The sequence below is a fragment of the Coenobita brevimanus genome, chromosome 103 (genome assembly GCF_032717465.1).
Source record: "Coenobita brevimanus isolate Jiangsu-jjx chromosome 103, ASM3271746v2, whole genome shotgun sequence".
Classification (NCBI taxonomy): domain Eukaryota; kingdom Metazoa; phylum Arthropoda; class Malacostraca; order Decapoda; family Coenobitidae; genus Coenobita; species Coenobita brevimanus.
In genome coordinates this window covers 9,448,817-9,465,061 of record NC_137056.1, presented here as the reverse complement: position 1 = coordinate 9,465,061, position 16,245 = coordinate 9,448,817, and the positions used below count along the sequence as shown (strand labels likewise).

The 16,245-nt window shown below is 40.8% G+C and overlaps 1 protein-coding gene across 1 annotated transcript in view; it reads left to right on the top strand.

The window, feature by feature from the left end:
* LOC145415741 (sodium/glucose cotransporter 4-like) overlaps window positions 1-16,245 on the top strand; it is a 120,163-nt gene that overhangs the window by 26,522 nt on the left and 77,396 nt on the right. The window contains exons 2-3 of the mRNA XM_080284973.1: window positions 13,583-13,654; window positions 14,558-14,662. Of these exons, the coding sequence (XP_080141099.1) occupies window positions 13,583-13,654; window positions 14,558-14,662 (177 nt within the window). The remainder of the gene's footprint in view (window positions 1-13,582; window positions 13,655-14,557; window positions 14,663-16,245) is intronic.

Genomic DNA, 16,245 nt, shown 5'->3' with positions numbered 1-16,245 from the left:
ATATAGGTAAATAGATAGATAGATAGACAGATAGGTGGATGATGGGTAGATTGATAGATATAGGTAGATAGATAAACAGATAGACAGACAAGTAGATGATGGGTAGATATGTAGACAGGCAAACAGACAGACAGGCAGATGAAAAAGCAAACGAATAATATTCTCCTTTTGACTGAATCTAACAACACATTACAGTTTCTTAACACAGAAAAGAGGCATCTGGTGTTGCATTTTCCTTATGAGGATACAAAAATGAGGAAGATGGTTGGAAGTACAAGACACATATCATGCTGACAGTCGAAGCTCTTTTTTTTTTTTTTTTTTTTTTAATGTTAACAAGAATGGAGAAGCCCACCTCACACACACACTCGCTGGCTGGTCCTGCTGTCTCTGTGACTAGAGGCTTTTTGAAGTATAAACCAGGATGAATAGGCTATTTTGTATCCTTGAGTCATAAATTCATAACGTACTCCATGTTTAATCCCGTGCGCGAAAGTACGAGGTTATTTGTTTTGTTTGTCTTTGTTTGTTATTCTGTCTGTTAGCGTAATTATGGAAAAAAAATATATATACATTTTATGGAACTGTACCAAAGTTGGCATAATGACTGAGGACCATCAGAGGATCAGGTACTTATTTTTTGACCGAATAATGTCATAGGTCAAGGGCATAGTCAACTCAGTTTTAATTTGACTTTTACCAAAATTGTTGGATGGACTGAGGGACAGGAAAGGGTGAACTGATTCAGTACTGAGAACAATCTGTCACAGGTAAAGGTCACAGGGCAAGTTTAAATGTTCAGAAGTTTAACGCAAATAGTTTTGATTTGATTTGGATTAAACTTGCTGGAATGCTTTAAAGTTAGCCAAGAATGAAAGTACAGTAATTACTTTCTAAAACAATAGGTCAAAGGTGAAGGTCACAGGGTAAGGTCATCTTAAACATTTTTCATCTTATCTGAACCAATTTGGTGGCTGGATTGAGGGTCAGGTAAGGATGGAATATTTACATTTTGATTTTTTTAGAACAATCAGTCAAGGGCCAAAGCCACAGGGGTTCGGTCTTGACAGGATTATAATGGCGTTGATGTTACACTTTTTTTTTTTCTTATTATTGATGAAACATATTAAATTGTCTGAAAATTTAATATAATACTCTAAAAGGATATAAACAATATTCAGTAACTGATCGAAGTAATATTCGCTCGTTTAAGGAACGTAGTACTAATGTATCCTAGGATCGTTTATGCACCTCCTGGTGAGGCACCACGCACCCTCAAGGATATAGCCGGTGTCCCTCTGGCTGGACAACTCTACTGTGGGACATTTCATACAAAAGGTGTCTGGTGTTAGCTGCATTAAGATATGGTACCTCAGTTCGCCCACAGCAGCGAAGATAAAGTGACTACCAAAAACATCCCTCAGCAGAATAAAGTCGTTTGATGTTAGTCTGAATAGTATTGAAATTTGCTTCTGTCATGGTGTCAGCATCTCTCAGCATCGTCTGTGTCTTTTGACGTCTTTGAGCTGACAGTAATAAAACCACTGTCTCTCTGTCTATCTGTCTGTCTATCTATCTATCTATCTATCTATCTCTATTATCTATCCATCCAGCTACCTTCTATAAATGTATACACACACACACACACACACACACACACACATATATATATATATATATATATATATATAATTCGTAAAAATTTTGCATATGAGACAGGGAGGTGGGGAAGGTGTGTGGGATGGGGGGGGGAGGGTGTAGAGCAGCGCCATAGAGTGTACAGTAGGAAGAATATGTTCACCTTTCGTAGTCACTGAACCTTCCTTTTCTGTAGAATATTTTAGTCAGACAAAAGTTAATTAGCTGGTGATAGCCGAGATGAAATGCATTACTTCATGTAGCTCAAAGCAGCAAAAGGATATAATGTGGGTACAAGAACGTCTCTCAGCAGAACAATGTCGCTGGTGTTGGGTGGAATAAAATTAATGAACTCTGCTTTGTCATGGTGTTAATTACGGTCTAATGAATATATTGGTGTAAGCATCTCGCGGCATCGTGTATACCTTATGACGTCCTTGGACTGAAGTGATAATTTCATTAAAGCGCTTACGTCAGAATAATTGCACAACTTTATTGTTCTAGGCTTCAGCGCGGCAGTATATGTTTTCTGTTCGTCATCCTCTAAAAAAAAATTCTGTGCCAGTTTGTCTATACTATATGGCTTTCCTTCACTCTTGCTGCCAGTTTCAACCTCAGGGTTTGGTGGACGGAAGAGAGCTATACCCTTTTTACCTTAACTTGGCTGACATTTTTCGACCTCTTGTAGCTTAATTCACTTAGCTCACATGCAAAATAAGATGCCATTGCCTTTTTGCATCTTTTTTATACCACGTCTTCGCGACTAGCACTTCATTCTTGTGTTAATCTGTTGTTATGGTTCAGTATTCAAGATACTGTGATGGTAATGTTAGGACAACCTAGTGTGTAAAAAAGTATAGGTATTTTCTCTGTCTATGTATTATTGTTTTAATGTAGTAATTGTCTTAGCGTAACCATGGCGAGTGTTAATGTCACAGTGTTGAGACTCTTCAAATGGAAGAAATTATATCAACCTTTTGAACTTGCGCAAGAGCAGTTTGTGCTTATAGTAAAGGTACAGCAGTGTGTGTGTGTGTGTGTGTGTGTGTGTGTGTGTGTGTGTGTGTGTGTGTGTGTGTGTGTGTGTGTGTGTGTGTGTGTGTGTGTGTGTGTGCGCGTGTGTGCGTGCGTGTATGCGTGAGTGTGTGTGTGTGCGCGCGCGCTCTTAGATATAAGTTTCTTTTTCCACTATGGGGCCAACCGTCATATTACAGTTATTAATTTTTTATGTTAATTGGGACGAAACTAGTGTTAAAATGGGTAGTCGTTAACCCCATCAACCCAAGGACCTACTGTGTATTATGTTTGGGTTTACACCAGATAATTCTATATAACTCTGACCCCTTGGCCATGTGGTGAGACTGCAGAATAAGAGCTTGATTAGGAGAGAATATTATGAGAGCGAGCTGCAGGAAGGGAGACAAGGAGGAGAATAAAGATGAGGTGAAGGGGTGGGGTGGAAAGGAATAAAAATGAGGAGTGTGTGTTAGAATAAGGGCAGCTTGATGGCGGAGAGCTGGGTGACGGGGGAATATTAGTTTGTTGCCACACCTTCCGGGATTAATGCTTATAGCTATAGATGGATAGATAGATGGATTGAATGATAGATAGATAAATAGATAAAAAGGTAGATAGATAGAATAAAAGATAGATAGATAAGTAGGTAGATAGAATGATAGACAGCTAGAGTGAATGATAGACAGGTGGATAGGTAAACGATAGGCAGGTGGGGCTGAAAGAGTAAATCTCCTGCCCTCTATTACTTCCCACAGCTGACCCAATTACCGAATGTTGGCGTGAAGAAAAATACCCAAACTTCACCATTACAGTGAATGGTTAACTCCTTCAGTCCGAGGACGCCATTTGTATATTCATTGTGCTACCGTCAGATGCGATACTGTAGAGGGATGCCTTCATGTGGTGGCACTGATATGGTCAAGCAGTTCCTCTGCCTAGTTACGCAAACGTCCCTTGTAATTCCCGGTAAGGAGGATGGTGGACCGCAGGATGAGGACAAATTCAGCCTGCAGTCCACCGATTTCACGTTTCAGAAGAGCCTGAGGTTGCAACTTCTTCATCTTCTTCACCTGTTCTTCTTCTTTGTCTTCTTCTTCCTCTACTACTACTACTACTACTACTGCTGCTGCTGCTGCTGCTGCTGCTGCTGCTGCTGCTGCTGCTGCTGCTGCTGCTGCTGCTGCCGCTGCTGCTGCTGCTGCTGCTGCTGCTGCTACTACTACTACTACTACTACTACTACTACTGTTACTACTGCTACTATAATACTACTACTACAGACGATTATATTCACCACAGGAAAGACATCTCGTAGGGAAGGCAGAAACAGCCTCCTATAACTTTTTCAGGACGAGATGTCTTGCCTTAGCTGGATCAGATTATTTGGCGGAAGGGAGAAAAGGACATAAGAAACGTCCTGTGGGTGAAGGAAATACGGGAATGGAAGAGATGAAGGATACAGCGGGAGGGAGGTATGGAAGAGATGAAGGATACAGGGGGAGGGAGGTAAGAGGACAGTGGGGGCGCGATTCTCTCTCTCTCTCTCTCTCTCTCTCTCTCTCTCTCTCTCTCTCTCTCTCTCTCTCGTATATCCAACAAGCAAAAAGGATGGAGGATGCTGTTTTGATCTTTTTTGTTAAAAAATGATTATTATATTTTGGAAGCTCAAAGGTATTCGAATAGTTTGCATCATTATCATCAGTATCATCATCATCATCATCATGACCTCCTAAGTAAGGATGAGGTAAGGTTTATACTTCTTGACAATTAGTGCGAGGAATGGGTGGAGAGAGAGAGAGAGAGAGAGAGGGGGGGGGGACCCTAGGGAGTTGACTGGAGGTGAGGGGGGAGGGGAAGAGGTAGGGGAAGGGATCGAGCAGGGAGCGAGGTGGAGCCGTGGAGGTATAGAGAGATGGAGGAAGGCACACAGTAGGAAAAGTTTGTTCAACCCTTTGTCTTCATTGACCATACCTTTTCTTTTTCCTACCTCTTAGCTAAACAAAAGCGTCTAGTGGTATATTACACAGATATATGTTTGAATATAGCTGGATAAATTGCTTGATAATTTTTGCCATATTGATAGTGTTCGTTTCCAAGTATTCATTTTTTTTTTTATATAGTTCTTCCTGTTGAGTGATAAAAAGAATGTAGGCTGTTTCATGTTTATTTTTACCCTCTCAAACAGGTGACGTGTTTTCTATTATATTTTTCTACATCCATATGATTTTATTCAACATAGGAAAGATCTCTTGTATTGATGGGATTAATGAAAGCTGCATCAAACCCCTCCTCTTGGAAAAGCCTGTCCTCAGCTAAGCATAGTCGTTGAAGGAAGGAGCATATACAAAACATGATCACTGTATTCAGAGGTTAAGCTGAATAAAGTATTGTAGTAAAAATACAAAAATGTGTAATCTTACTAAAGTGGTAAATTCCTCATCTAGTTAACTCGCCAGTCATTTGCACATTACGAGTGGCATGGGGGACTTCGTAACACCTATTCCGTGGCGATTTATAATATGCATTACACCCTCTTCTGTTATTAAAATATTTATAGTATCGACATAATATGCTTTAATAATGGAAAAAAGAAAAAATACAACAAGCAAAACAAATCGCCGAGGAAGAGACGTTAAGAAATTTCCAAATCCACTAGAACAGTCATGAGTCAGTCTTCATCCTCCCTCGGTAGTCTTGTTTTATCTCGTGATCTTTCTTAGAAACGCACATTGCCTCTCCTTTACTTTCAAAGAAGTTGGACATATCAAGCCGGTCCTGTACTTACATTAAAAACAGTAGCCTAATTTCGGTTCAATATGTAATCGAACAGTTATGAAACTCCTACATAATATAATGAAAATTTTGATAGGCTCCAAAGATCGCATCTCTCTCTTTCAAATATTAGTGTTCGCATGCGGCCGGAGAGTGTATCCGGTGCAGGGAAGGTGGACGCCCCTTCCCTACACAATCCCGGGTCACCCTTTGGCAAGGTGTAGCACTCAGACCACCAAAAAGTTAGTAGATGGGTCTTTACCATAGTTCTGAGAGGTATAGTCATAAAACTACTGGTTCTCCCCCAAGAAGTCCCATACTTTTGATGTGGTAATACTGTCAACCTTACAGCTTCATATGGTTCAGGTGGTGGTCTGAACTTCTATTTTGTTTGAATCCCAGCCTAGAAAGAAACATCATTTCCTATACCAGGAATTCATTACCATCCGGTGGTGCTGGATATTGCGAGTATTAAAAAGAATGCCGTAAAGGATACTGAAATATTAATCAATTTAATGACTTCACTAAAAATAATCCAAGATAAATTCGTACATATTTTGAGCAGGCATTAGGTTTCCATGGAAGGCTGATGAAGCAAAGCGGTGGCAGGACACTGATTTCAGTTCTGTATATTTGCACTTTTTCTTACCCTGGAAAGTCCAGATTAGATTATATTTGTTTTCTTAGTGGACTACTGTATCGGGTTAGGTTAGTTTGTTAGTCAGTTAGGTTCATATGTTTGATTAAGTCGGGATAGGTTAAGTTAGAGTTAAAAAAAAGGGGAGGAGAGATGATTATCCTGGGAGTATAAAACAGTGTATAGTGGAAAAATGGTACACAGGACGGAAATCTGTGACCAGTAATATGAACTAATGCGATGTCATGTTATGTAATGTTATTGTGTGTGTGTGTGTGTGTGTGTGTGTGTGTGTGTGTGTGTGTGTGTGTACTATCAGTTATCAGTTTGTCTTAAATTGCAGAATTTAAAATAAACGTTCGAATACGGTATGCAACTGTGATGAAAGCATGCATACACAAGTGTAGAGTACGAAACATACTCCAATGGCTGCTGTTCTGGCGTCGTACCTTAATACCACATCAGGAACGTATGGGTCGGGGGCCCGGGGTAGGATAAGCTACTCAGTCCAAGGACTGAAGGCAAGAAAGACCAGCTGCTGTTCTCTGAGTATCATTATGTGAACAGCCTTTAAGTATGAAAAGGTTATGAAAAAGAGAAAAAAATTGAAGATGTGTGACAGGCTTGCCCCAAGGTGACATTAACGCACCCACTACAAGTGAGCTTGGAGCCATATTTACAAATTGTCTTGACCAGCTCTCTATAAATGTGCTTGTTTTTAGTATTGCCTATACTTATCTAACTGCCAGGCTCTTCACAGATAATTGTCAATATTAACGTGAAAAAGGAAACAAAGACATTCCTGATAAGGATTAACTTGGTGATTCTAGAAAGGATTTGGCGCCTTACTCTTAGCTGAATGAAATCGTCAGGTGTCAGGTGGAATAGAATAGAGTTGACTTGAACATGAGGGAGTTAATAGCGGCATCATTAACTCAAAGGCTCCTGTGACTAAGCCGATGAGAATACCTTGGTGTTAGCTGGAACAAAGTAGCCTGTTAAGAGGTTTTCTAACCATGAGAGAGTTCACGATGACAGTATTTACTCCCGCAGGCTCCTATAGCTTACTCAGCTGAATAAAACGTTTGGTGTTAACTGGAAATAGTTAAAGGTTTCCAGGTCATGAGAGTTGTAATGATAACAATATTAACTCACTCAGGTTCCTATGATTCACTCTCAGCTGAAAAAAAAAAAAAAAAAAAAAGTTTGGAGTTGCTGCAATAGAATCAGAGTTGTGTCCCAGCCATGAGAGAGTTAAAATCCATGATAAATACGAACCTACGGCCGCCGGGCTGACTTTTCGTACGTCTGGCAGGCGAACACTTCCATCATTTGTGAAAGTATGTCACTCGACTACTGTTATTGCACCATCGTTCGTTATACTGTGAATTAATTGTTTATGTATCCTGTGTATTTACCCGCGTTTAAGACTGGTAGGAGTTAAAGAAGTTTCTGTTCGGCAATGTTTATGAGATACCGAGCTGTAATTAGGGAGATGCCAATGCCATACGCCGCTGTATATTGTTTTATTTTTATTTTAGTTCAAATTTTTGGAAAGTGTAAATTAGTTTTAGGAGTTTTAATGTTTATCTGATACTTCTTCAGGGATATTTTGTGCATTATGTTTTCGTTATAACCATTTCCGATTGTGATTTTTATTATTATTTCCGATTATGTTGTGAGAGAGCGTTGTTGACCTTGAAGTATCAGCTGGCATACTGTTAAAAAAAAAAAAAAATCTTCTGCAGCCCTCCTCTCCCTCCCTCTCCCTTCTCCTCTCATCCCCATCTCTCTTGTATTTATCCATTCCTCTCCCACCCCCACATTCCTTCTCTCCTCCACACCTCTCCCTCTCCTAAATCTAATCATTTTTCTCCCTCTCTGGTAAACTTTTCAGTCCTTGCACACTTCCACCTTTTAAACTCTTTCAGACTCCTATCATTCACTCTTAGCTGAATAAAATCATCTGGTGTTAGCAGGAATGGTATGTTAGAGTTGTCCTGACCATAAGCCGATTTAATGAAGGCAACATTTTTTGTGTGATGTTAGTACTACGTTAAAAAAAAGGGGGGGGGCCAGTTTGAAGTTTTGGAAGAATATACAAATTATGCTACAATCCTCTCAACTCTCCTTTTCCCATGCTTCCCTCTCCCTTCTCCCTGCCACCTCCATCTTTCCCCCTCTTTCCTCCATCCATGTCACTCTTTTCTTCGAATTCGTTCTTCCCACCTCATCCTCTCTACCAGTCCCCTACCATCTTTTCTTCTTCTTCCCCTCCTCCTCTCTTGAGTCATTCTTCTCCTACCTCTTTTCTCCCTTTCCTTCCCTCCTTCTCGCCCTGTCCTTCTCCATCCTTCCCCACGCTAGTCACAGCTAATGGTGAGCATATAAACGATGAAACCAAGATGGCCAAAATTCTTAACGCTTTCATTGCACAAGTATTTGCAGCAGAAAATCCATGTTCGTTGCCTCCCTACGTGTAGATGAGGATAGAACTACTTGCGTTAAATAAACTTATGATCAATAAAACAGTGAACCAGATAATTATAATGTCTCCAAGAGTCTTAAGGCAAGTGAAAAATGAAATATTAAGACCTTTAGCTCAAGTATTCAATCCTGTATACCGTAATTCATGTGTGTGTGTGTGTGTGTGTGTGTGTGTGTGTGTGTGTGTGTGTGTGTGTCTTATGTGTGTGTGTGGGGGGGGTGTAAGTGTGGTGCAGCCGAAACTGGAAAAAGAGGAATTCAACGAAACTTGACAGAATGGTTCCAACTGGTTCGCAGATGAGCCTATTTCAATTTCATGTCGGCTGAAGTTTTCTAAAAGTGTTTTGACCTCTAATCGGGCCGAGAAGCACTTGCTCATGGGTCGACGCATATCATAGATATAGTCTTCTTTGTAACAAACAGCCCCGTAAGGAGCAATAAATCTGTTGCTGTTTGCTTTCCATTTTACTCCTTCGTACCCCCCCCCCCTCTCCTCTTTCACCCTCGTTCTCCTCCCGTCCAGTCTCATTCCACCACCACCCTCCCTCATCCACCTACTTGTACCCAACGTCATCTCCCTCCCTCAGTTTCGTCACATCCTGCCACCTTCCCAAGCCACCCTCACCCCTCCCCTTCTCCTCCTCTGATCCATCCCTCCTTTTTAAAAACGGGAGAAAAGAGGATAACTGCGGTAGGCCGGTTGGCTGATACTATGCAACTCTTACAAAATGTGACTAGGATATCAAAAATAAGACAGTAAAAGGGAGGATTTCATTTTTCTAGTAGTTTCTCGCACCTGTAGGAGTTACATGCTGCAGTTATCCTCTCTTATTATGTTCATATTCTCTCCACACCCACGCCAATCCCTGTCTCCCCCCTTCCACACCACCCTTCCCTCACCTCATCCCCACTGTACCAGGGCCACCTACGCAACCCGTCCCTTCACCTTCCCTTGACCCTTATCCTACCATTATCCTCCCAACACCCACCATGCCGATTCTTCCACACGCATTCCATCTTTTTTACCCTCGTGCCTTCTCATATTTCTTCTGTCATATTCTTTATATTTTTCGGATACGCTTACATTACCAAAACAAGCGAAGCGATGAACATGACTTTCGAAACCCTGTACTGTACATGCGATTTTCGGAATACAATAAACTTTTCAGAATATATTGTGGAAGTTTTATGTACTTGTTGGACTATAAAATGTATCGATATTTATGTCCGAAACTGTAAATTTTGTGAGCTTGTAGGATCCGTAGTCCTTTGAATCCTGTGGCGTCTTTTATTTCCTTTTTTCTTGCAACCTCCGGGCCATTTTTTTCAGCTTACAGGAGACCTTTTCTGTGAAGGAGTATATTAAGGTTGCATCTAACCTCCCCAGCTTAAAAAGTCTGTAGTAAAATGAATAAATTGTCTGATGGTAAAAATCAACAAAAAAACGACGTCAACGGATTGCAAGGGCTAATTGTTGCGTGCGAAGGCTGTTGGCAACATTGAGTCTATATTTATGAAATCTCCCAAGCTTAAACTGTGTATAAGACTCAGTTTATACAATTCGCCTTCATTTGTACAACAACCAAACCTTTCGGAATCAAAATAATGTGAACATTAAAGTGAAAAAGATGAAAAAATAAGAAAATCAAAACCATCTGTGATACTATAGGTGACTGTTAGAAAGACTTGTTTATCGTAAAGTTGTCTGAGGCCCTTTATGAATACTGTCCTTGAGTCCAACTTCACAAACGAACTTACGATAAACTGATTCTCGGAACTGATTTCTTTTACTTTGAGGAAAAAGAGGCACAGGAAGCAACTGTACTTGCTTTCTTGGCCTTCGTAAAACACACACACACACCACACACACACACACACACACACACACACACACACATATATATATATATATATATATATATATATATATATATATACATATATATATATATATATAATATATATATATATATATATATATATATACCGCTCGCCGGCTCAGTGGTAACGCTCTCGCATAGCATCTGCTAAGATGGAGGTTCGCTCTTAGCTCGGGATCCGAAATGTTTCACTGACAAAGCGGGTGGGTATTGTCCCCTTTGACCAATGGGATGGCGTATGCGTGTGTGAAGGTCAAGGCTTTGCCCTTAGATCGGACTGTTTGAGCTCTCTGCTGTCTTCCGGGAGGGTGATCACAACGTCACGTGATCATAACCGACCCAGTGAATTACAAACACACACACACACACACACACACACACACACACACACACACACACACACACACACACACACACACACACACACACAAGGGAAGGTCTGTATTTCAAGTTAATTCCAGACGATGTTACTCAGCTGAAATTGATTCATAGGGTCTGAATGTTAATACTGGTGCCATTAATCCTCTCATCGTGGGGACAGCTCTAGTACAGTACTGCTTTTCAACTAACGCCAGATGATTTTATTGAGCTGAGCGTGATTCAGACGATCCTTACGATGTTAACCCCTTCATTCCGATTTCACTTTAAATTATGCTCTTTTTTATCTCCGGACGATTTTATTCAGCTTGATATTTTTCGAACACAAGATGTCAGATATTGCCTAAAATCGTCTGAAGATAGCAAGAATAGAATATACAATACGCCATCGGACTGAAGGAGTTGGGCAGTCAAGTGGTATGTAGGAAGTCAGAATATCACAAAAGAATAAGTATTTACGGTGTTGATATTGCTTCAGGATGTTTGTGATGCACTCGACTAAGTTGGACTGATTACGTGCATCCTGTGAAAAGTTCAAAATGACGGGGTGCATGGAATTATGGGTCTCTCTCTCTCTCTCTCTCTCTCTCTCTCTCTCTCTCTCTCTCTCTCTCTCTCACACACACACACACACACACACACACATACAGACACACACACAGGAAGCTGTATATCCTGCCTGCTATTCATCCAGGCATGTACACATACCCTTATCCATGTGCACAAACATGTATTTTTGCACACGCTCATGGTCTATGATTCACACAGGGACATATACAGAGATGTATGCAGAGCAAAACCTCACGCATAAACATACTTAGATACAGTCAGATTTGCACACACACACACACACACACACACACACACACACACACACACACACACACACACACACGTGTGCGTTATGTCCGCGTACGTGTGTATTCGTGCGCCAATGCGACCTTGACTGCATGGGCACTGACAGTGGTTTTGTACGTATAACACGCAGTTTTGTACTGTGTGTGTGTGTGTGTGTGTGTGTGTGTGTGTGTGTGTGTGTGTGTGTGTGTTCGTACCAAAGCTCTACATAACTACCAGATTTAATGTAGCCGAGAACTGCGGTGTGTGTGTGTGTGTGTGTGTGTGTGTTCGTACCTATAACTACCAGATTTGGAGTAGCCGAGAACTGCTAATGCCTGAGTGATTAATGACAGGCGATAAGTTCCTCTTTTATTGCACAGTTTGCATCACTATAATTGGTTTACTATAACTTGGCCTAAAATTTCCGTCTTTCCATCTTGAATACTGAGTTGTGACAATAGATTAGCACTAAAATATGATGCCAGTCAAGGAAAAATGCTTTGGAATGGTTGTAGAGCCGCAGCGTTGTCACTTTCTGCTGCTGAACTATGTGAAATAACCTGCATAAGGAAAAAAATCTTGGCCAAGTTAAGATACAAAGAGCATAGTTATTTTAGGCGCTCTCGAAGGTTTGGTTTGTCTTCTAAGTGACAGCAGAGGCTTCGTAACACTTCTTCCTGACCGATTTATTATGCACAGTGCACCCGAACATTCGTTTGTATACTATTCATATCATTTTAATATCCACATAATTTGCACCAATAACGCATAAAAGGACTTTGAGGTGTAATGTGCAAAATAAATCGCTACGAGGGAGTTGTTACGAATCTCCAAAATCACTTAGACTACCAGAGCCTAATGAGACCGTTAATTTGACCTACATAATTCACGGAGGGAAGTGTTACGAATCTCCAAAACCACTGAAACTACCAGAACCAGATGAGACCGCTAATTTGACCAACATAATTCACGCAGGTTGGAAGGAAGGGTTGTGATCTCGTTTCTTGAGTTCGCAGCCCCAAACATGTATAAGAGTTATTGACCGCAGCAAAATATGTACCCTAGTATTCTAAACGCTAAATAATCTGACACAACAAACGAAACGTTCTGAACAGTAACACCTTAATCTTATATGGTTTGTTTGCATCAGTGAGTAGCGGAAGGATGAGCTGCATATACCATGACGAATTTATTAGCAGATTCAGTTCACAGACAGTCATACCAACGACTCCGAGATGACCGAAGCATTGAATAGTGGATAATTACGGCACTCCAATCGGATTGAGCCGGCGAAGGTTTATATCCAAGACGTGGTTGGGGATTATTGCTCATGTAAAGCCACTCAGGGATGAGTGAGGCTGGTCACTCATCTTAAATGTCAGGACCAACTTGCCTAGCCCCAGGCTCCTACGCCTCTCATGGGGTAACATAGGATTGGATGATGGATATATATATATATATATATATATATATATATATATATATATATATATATAATATTATATAATATATCTGACGCCCTGGACCCTACCTAACCCCAACTTGGGATGGGAAAGGAGGTGTGGATGATAATGGTGGGCTGTATTTCAATTGTTGTGCAGATTTTGTAACACCTCTCCCTTAGCGATTTATTTTGTTCATTGCGCATCAGCATCCTTTTGTATGTTAGTGACACATTTTGTTGATACTAAAACCAGCACAAAATAACATACAAGGGAATATTAAAGTGACATATGCAAATCGAATTGCTAAGGAAGAGGTGGTACGATGCCTCTTGCGCCACCTAGAATCCAACTGCATATTAAGTTACTTTATTAGTTTACCTCCTTTTTGTCTTTTCTTCTTGTCATAGATTCTACCCACCGTGTGTATAGCTATTCTATTAACGTTTGAGCAGCGATGATGGGGTGTTTAATTTTGTGTGTTTTATTCCAGTCGTCATGGAGAAGTCAGAGAAGCAGTGTTACTGGGTACTTCATGGCGTCCAGGAGTATGCACTGGATCCCCGTAAGTAGCACCGTTTGTTATCAACCGTTTGCAATTTTAGCTTTATCTCTGGAGAACAGAGAGATACTATGGTTTTAGTAGCCTTCTGCTTCCAAGTCTGCTGCTGTGCATTACAGCTTGTGCATTATATACCTCAGTAATTGGGCCACCTGCTTGTGATACTTTTTACAAACAACAGAGCTATAATGAACACCAAGCATAACGATATTTATGGTTTTATCCCCCACTGCCCCCGATACAAAAGTGTGTGGGCGCCTATCTCTGTAGCTGGACCAAGCTGAGGGATGCTCGTTGCACACACACACAAGGTCTGTATAGTAAAGACCATTTATATTAACCTTCGGAGATCTGAGTCACCCCTGTACTTCACCACGCGTCACAAATTCTCGAGGTCATCAGCTCTATGTTGTACTACTTTACATTCATAATAGGTCGGTCGTAAAGCCCGTATATTGATTTCCAAGGTTCTAGATCCATGGTCTCTCCTTTTCCACTCTCAGTGCATTATAGTTAGTGGATGCCATATCTCAGTACGATATGGTTGTTCAGCTGTACAAACTATGTATGTAACAAGTATGTTAATAGTAAAGGCCAAACCTTTTAATTCCAAAGACTGTAGGTATCTTCCCTCAGCACGTTCCTCGAACCCATCATTCTTCCATGCATCATAGCTTGTGGACGTCAAACCATCTTTGGATTTAAAGCCTCCACACTCCATTTACAGTCCAACCACAAGAGCAGTTTGAGCTTTAGTCTAACTCTAAACTGGAATGTTTGTTACATAAATAGAAGTTGCTCTTATCCCCTTCAGTAATTTGACACTATCAGTTTTACATATTTCAGGAAAGCCCTCTCGTAGTGAAGAGATTAATTATATTTTCTAGTACAACACTACTTCCACAGGTGGGCGCATCACTGTTCGCCAGCAATATCGGGTCTGGTCACTTCATCGGCCTGGCAGGTTCCGGTGCTGCCGCCGGGATAGGAGTGGCTGGATTTGAACAGAGTGTGAGTGTCACGTCTCTGATTCATACACAAACTTGCTATCAACTATATTCTTTTTACTTTAGTTTGGCCGAAAATTTTCATTTCTTCATCCGGAATGGTGGATTTTAGCAGTAAACTAGAGGGGCACTCAATGGAGCGCATCTCTCCGACAAGGGCAACGTAATTTCCAAACCATTCTCCACAGTTGGTTAGGGTTTTCTCATCAGTGTTAGGGTTTCGCAAAAAGTGATTTCCTGATCCAGAATCTGTAGTAGGATCCGGATCGGTCCCAAAAGTAAATCGATTGTTCCTTGGGACATGGACTATCTGCCCACCAGATTTAGTCCAAATCTCTCTCTTTAAGTTTTTGAGTAATCCTGCTAACAGACAAACAAACTAACAAACATCGGTCCCAAAAGTTAATCGATTGTTCCCTGGGACATGGACTATCTACACACCAAATTTGGCCAAAATCTATTTTAGTTTTTAAGTAATCCTGTTAACAGACAGACAAACAAACAAACTAACAGGGTGAAAAAATACTCTCCCTGTCAGAAAGAAATATCACGAGAATATGATGCTAGTCACGAATAAGTGCGATGGAGATAGATGTAGAGTCGTAGCACTCCCTTTTTCTGCCACTGAGATAATTGAAGAGGAAGAGAGAGGTGAAAAGATTAGTAAGAGAAAGAAAAAAGTGGATGAAGAATTTGGAAGAAATTTGAGTGTAAAGTGGAGGGAATGTAAGACAATATTCTGGAGAGAGGTTATGAGTCAGACAGGGTGATAAAGAAGTAAGTTGGGGAGTGAAATATGAGTATGGAATATTACTAGTGGAGAAGGAAGAAAAAGTGAGTAGATGGAGAGAACACTTTAAGGAATTGTTGAACATAGAGAATGAAAGTAATGCGGGTATAAGCGGATGGGAAGAGGAGGGAGGTGAGAAGAGAGGAAGGAATCAGTAGGACGGAAGTAGTGGAAGCAATGAGGAAAGTCAAAATGGGTAAGGCCCCAGGAATTGATGGAGTGTGTGGTGAAATCCTGAAGCATGGGGGAGAGACAGTAGTAAAATGGATTTGGAAGATGTGCAGATTGGCCTGGGAGGAAGGCAGAGTCCCGGAGGATTGGAAGTCAGGCACAATTATTTCCCTGTACACAGGAAAAGGGGAAAAAGTGTGTGGTAATCATAAGGGCATTTGTCTTCTTAGTGAAATAGTGAAAGTATGTGGTAGGATACTTATTGACAGAGTTAGCGAAATAATAAAGGAATTAACTGGAGAAGAACAGGGAGGTTTTAGGAAGGGAAGATATTGTTCAGATCAGATATTCATTCTTAGTGGAAAAGATTCTAGAGAAGGGAAAGAAGTTGTATATGGCCTCCATGGATTTGGAGAAGGCATATGACAGAGTGAATAAACAAAAATTGTGGAAAGTATTAAGAATATGTGGAGTAAATGGGAAGTTGTTGATTGCCATGAAGAGTATGTATGAGGGTGCTAAGGTTGCAGCGTGTGTGGATTGTGAATTGAATGAATTTTTCTGTTTGAATGTTGGATTGAAACAGGGATGTGTCATGTCCCCATGGTTGTTCGGTCTTTGCATGG